Raw genomic sequence first — 5,523 nt, forward strand, 5'->3', positions numbered from 1 at the left:
TAGTACAGTACAGTACAGTAGTATAGTACAGTACAGTAGTACAGTACAGTACACAACACAGCACAGCACAGTACAGTAGTATAGTACAGTACAGTAGTATCGTACAGTACAGTAGTACAGTAGTATAGTACAGTACAGTAGTATAGTACAGTACAGTAGTATCGTACAGTACAGTAGTACAGTAGTATAGTACAGTACAGTAGTATAGTACAGTACAGTAGTATCGTACAGTACAGTAGTACAGTAGTATAGTACAGTACAGTAGTACAGTACAGTACAGTAGTACAGTACAGTACAGTAGTATAGTACAGTAGTATAGTACAGTACAGTAGTATAGTACAGTACAGTAGTATAGTACAGTACACAACACAGTACAGTAGTACAGTACAGTACAGTAGTATAGTACAGTAGTATAGTACAGTACAGTAGTATCGTACAGTACAGTAGTATCGTACAGTACAGTAGTACAGTAGTATAGTACAGTACAGTAGTATCGTACAGTACAGTAGTATCGTACAGTACAGTAGTACAGTAGTATAGTACAGTACAGTAGTATAGTACAGTACAGTAGTATCGTACAGTACAGTAGTACAGTAGTATAGTACAGTACAGTAGTATAGTACAGTACAGTAGTACAGTACAGTACAGTAGTATAGTACAGTACACAACACAGCACAGTACAGTAGTACAGTACAGTAGTATAGTACAGTACAGTACAGTAGTATAGTACAGTACAGTAGTACAGTACAGTACACAACACAGTACAGTACAGTACAGTAGTACAGTACAGTACACAACATCCAGTTAACCACAGGACTGGTAGTCTTCTCTTTCTCTGAGCTTTCCTCACCACATAATCATCCCCAATTTCTCTGTGTTTGTCGGTTCACAGGCGTGTATTTATCCACTCTTCCTCACCCAAGTGGAAACACCTGGCCATCCACCCCTTTATGTTCAGTATTTAAAATGATCATAAATAAAACTGTTGTTGTAACACATCTAATCTGAAAACAGAATGGACCTTTTCACACATAAACCCCATCCCTGGGAGAGAGATATTACTTAACCGTTTGGGGAAGGAAAGGAAACTAGGGTTTCCAGAGCAGTAGATTCCACCTTGGCATAGGGAACGACCAGGGGAACGACCAGGGGAACGACCAGGGGAACGTCCAGGGGAACGACCAGGGCTCTCCTTTGGCCTGTTCAGGATGGTGTATCATTACAGGACCGTCAAATAGAAATATATTGTGTAGAACCAATATGACTTTCTGTCATGTAGAATCATGTCAGTTCTATTCATTACATTTTCTGTCTGAACGTTCCACGGTGTTGTACCCTGCTGAGTGTGACCCTGGTCGTCAGGACAGACAGAATCAGGTACACTTGCTCATGCAGAGCAGCAGCTCCATGCGGATGGCGATACGTGTGTGCCAGCCCAGAGGGAGCAAACGGATGTAGCGAGTTACCATGGGAGGACGCAGGAGGTTCTGAACCGAGGAGGAGCGGTCTGAGTTCCCGTAGAACACCTAAGGAGAGAAACGGAGCAGTGTGAGGAGGAGAGACGACACAGACCACCATGTAGTAAACACAGATGGAGAATCCTCCTGCCAGATATCCTAACCTCACCGAGCAGGACTAGACTTTACAACCCCTTGTACTGAACTGCTACAGAACCAAAAAAATATAGGATCTGATGAGAAGGATTGATTTTGATATACTGTATGTATAAATCCCAAGACTGTCATCCACATTATTACATGTGTAAACCTTGTGATGTCATAATGAACCATGTATTGATGTATGTATATGAACTAAGTTATGATTGTAAAAAAGTTTTGTTACAGTATCTATTGACTGTGAGTCTCTCTGAATAAGAGCATCTTCTCAGTGACTAAATGTAAAAGGTCTTTATGATGGGCCCACCCTGTTGTTCCCCGTCTGGTCCTTGTAGTAGATCCAGTTGAGATTCTGGTCGGTGCGGTACTGGACGCTGTACTTGGTGATCCATTCGTCAGCGTCACAGCGCCCCTGGGTCAGGATACCAGACACCACCATCACCTCCTTCAGGTCAATCTGCAACCACTGGCTGTTGTCCTGGAACTTAGACAGCCAAGCACACCTGGAGGGGGACCGCCAGGGAAACTATGTTAGCCCGCTGAGCTAAAGCCTAGGCAAAAACAATGACCTGGAGGGGAACCGCCAGGGAAACTATGTTAGCCCGCTGAGCTAAAGCCTAGGAAAAAACAATGACCTGGAGGGGGACCGCCAGGGAAACTATGTTAGCCCGCTGAGCTAAAGCCTAGGAAAAAACAATGACCTGGAGGGGAACCGCCAGGGAAACTATGTTAGCCCGCTGAGCTAAAGCCTAGGAAAAACAATGACCTGGAGGGGAACCGCCAGGGAAACTATGTTAGCCCGCTGAGCTAAAGCCTTGGAAAAAACAATGACCTGGAGGGGAACCGCCGGGGAAACTATGTTAGCCCGCTGAGCTAAAGCCTAGGAAAAACAATGACCTGGAGGGGAACCGCCAGGGAAACTATGTTAGCCCGCTGAGCTAAAGCCTTGGAAAAAACAATGACCTGGAGGGGGACCGCCAGGGAAACTATGTTAGCCCGCTGAGCTAAAGCCTAGGAAAAAACAATGACCTGGAGGGGAACCGCCGGGGAAACTATGTTAGCCCGCTGAGCTAAAGCCTAGGCAAAAACAATGACCTGGAGGGGAACCGCCAGGGAAACTATGTTAGCCCGCTGAGCTAAAGCCTAGGCAAAAACAATGACCTGGAGGGGGACCGCCAGGGAAACTATGTTAGCCCGCTGAGCTAAAGCCTAGGCAAAAACAATGACCTGGAGGGGGACCGCCAGGGAAACTATGTTAGCCCGCTGAGCTAAAGCCTAGGCAAAAACAATGACCTGGAGGGGAACCGCCAGGGAAACTATGTTAGCCCGCTGAGCTAAAGCCTAGGCAAAAACAATGACCTGGAGGGGGACCGCCAGGGAAACTATGTTAGCCCGCTGAGCTAAAGCCTAGGCAAAAACAATGACCTGGAGGGGGACCGCCAGGGAAACTATGTTAGCCCGCTGAGCTAAAGCCTAGGCAAAAACAATGACCTGGAGGGGAACCGCCAGGGAAACTATGTTAGCCCGCTGAGCTAAAGCCTAGGCAAAAACAATGACCTGGAGGGGAACCGCCAGGGAAACTATGTTAGCCCGCTGAGCTAAAGCCTAGGCAAAAACAATGACCTGGAGGGGAACCGCCAGGGAAACTATGTTAGCCCGCTGAGCTAAAGCCTAGGAAAAAACAATGACCTGGAGGGGACCATTATTTTACCAATGAGGTCAGAAGAGCCATTTCCCAAACGAACACTGAGGTTACTGATTGAGCCAATGTCCTCCTTTACAGGGAGGGGGAGATAGAGGCCCTACCAGGGGTTGGTCCTGAGGGAGAGGTTGGGGCAGGGGACTCACCCAAAGCCCTGGTTGTTGAGTCTGGCATTGCTGGGTAGCCAGGAGGAGAACCAGCCAGTGTACTGATCCTCGTTGGAGCAGCTGATCTGGTCTGGTCTGACTGATCCAGCCTCCAAACCCAGGGGCTTGTGGTACGGACACTCTGGAGAGGAGGAACGCCAAGGTGAGAGACGGAAATCATGGTCGACAACAAGGAAGTAGTTAACATGTTAACATTGGATGCCAAACAATGGACGTCACACTGATGCTAATTATTTTGTAGTTATCGTCACAGGTCCTCCGATCCTAGGACACGTATCATCTGCATGTACTGTATGTTGTTAGAGACCACATAGTCACTATAGGCTAGCCCAATGGAAGACACTTCTCTACACAGGAAACACTGTATTCTGAACTGAAGGGCTTTTGCTGCCTTCAACAAAGGGCAAAAACACTTCCTGGTTGCAGAAACCTAACTGGAACATCCACCCGCTTGTTGTTATGAAAGACAACACCAACATGCAAGGTCACGTCTGGTGACTGAGGTACGCGGTGCCTAACGAACCACCACCACATTAATCCTCTCCCTCCAACCCACCCAGCCCCTCTGAGTCCCTGATTTCCTGCTCCATCCAAAAGTAGTACACTATGTAGGGAATAGGGTGCCATTTTGTACTCATATATCTCCAATCCTAAATCCTTCTGTTTTAATTCTCCACATTGAAGATAAACATCCATTAGATAAACATCCACTAGATAAACATCCATTAGATAAACATCCATTAGATAAACATCCATTAGATAAACATCTATTAGATAAACATCTATTAGATAAACATCCACTAGATAAACATCCACTAGATAAACATCCACTAGATAAACATCCACTAGATAAACATCCATTAGATAATTAGATAAACATCCATTAGATAAACATCCACTAGATAAACATCCATTAGATAATTAGATTAACATCCATTAGATAAACATCCACTAGATAAACATCCATTAGATAAACATCCATTAGATAAACATCCATTAGATAATTAGATTAACATCCACTAGATAAACATCCACTAGATAAACATCCACTAGATAAACATCCACTAGATAAACATCCATTAGATAAACATCCATTAGATAAACATCCACTAGATAAACATCCACTAGATAAACATCCACTAGATAAACATCCACTAGATAAACATCCACTAGATAAACATATATTAGATAAACATCCATTAGATAAACATCCATTAGATAATTAGATAAACATCCACTAGATAAACATCCATTAGATAAACATCCATTAGATAATTAGATAAACATCCACTAGATAAACATCCATTAGATAAACATCCATTAGATAAACATCCACTAGATAAACATCCACTAGATAAACATCTATTAGATAAACATCCATTAGATAAACATCCACTAGATAAACATCCATTAGATAAACATCCATTAGATAAACATCCATTAGATAAACATCCACTAGATAAACATCCATTAGATAAACATCTATTAGATAAACATCCACTAGATAAACATCCACTAGATAAACATCCATTAGATAATTAGATAAACATCCACTAGATAAACATCCATTAGATAAACATCCATTAGATAATTAGATAAACATCCATTAGATAAACATATATTAGATAAACATCTATTAGATAATTAGATAAACATCTATTAGATAAACATCTATTAGATAAACATCCACTAGATAAACATCCACTAGATAATTAGATAAACATCCACTAGATAAACATCCATTAGATAATTAGATAAACATCTACTAGATAAACATCCATTAGATAATTAGATAAACATCCACTAGATAAACATCCATTAGATAAACATCCATTAGATAAACATCTACTAGATAAACATCCATTAGATAAACATCCACTAGATAAACATCCATTAGATAAACATCCATTAGATAAACATCTACTAGATAAACATCCATTAGATAAACATCCATTAGATAAACATCCACTAGATAAACATCCATTAGATAAACATCCACTAGATAAACATCCACTAGATAAACATCCATTAGATAAAC

At 42.1% G+C, this 5,523-nt stretch overlaps 1 protein-coding gene across 1 annotated transcript in view; it reads right to left on the reverse strand.

Annotated features, from left to right (window-relative positions):
• Nucleotides 1–333: 333 nt before the first annotated feature.
• Nucleotides 334–5,523, reverse strand: part of LOC116359794 (retinoschisin-like) — an 11,026-nt gene continuing 5,836 nt past the window's right edge. The window contains exons 4-6 of the mRNA XM_031813457.1: nt 3,465–3,606; nt 1,924–2,119; nt 334–1,526 (exon numbers count right to left, since the gene is read on the reverse strand). Of these exons, the coding sequence (XP_031669317.1) occupies nt 1,374–1,526; nt 1,924–2,119; nt 3,465–3,606 (491 nt within the window). The 3' untranslated portion in view covers nt 334–1,373. The remainder of the gene's footprint in view (nt 1,527–1,923; nt 2,120–3,464; nt 3,607–5,523) is intronic.

This window comes from Oncorhynchus kisutch, unplaced genomic scaffold (assembly GCF_002021735.2).
Source record: "Oncorhynchus kisutch isolate 150728-3 unplaced genomic scaffold, Okis_V2 Okis05a-Okis16b_hom, whole genome shotgun sequence".
Lineage (NCBI taxonomy): Eukaryota > Metazoa > Chordata > Actinopteri > Salmoniformes > Salmonidae > Oncorhynchus > Oncorhynchus kisutch.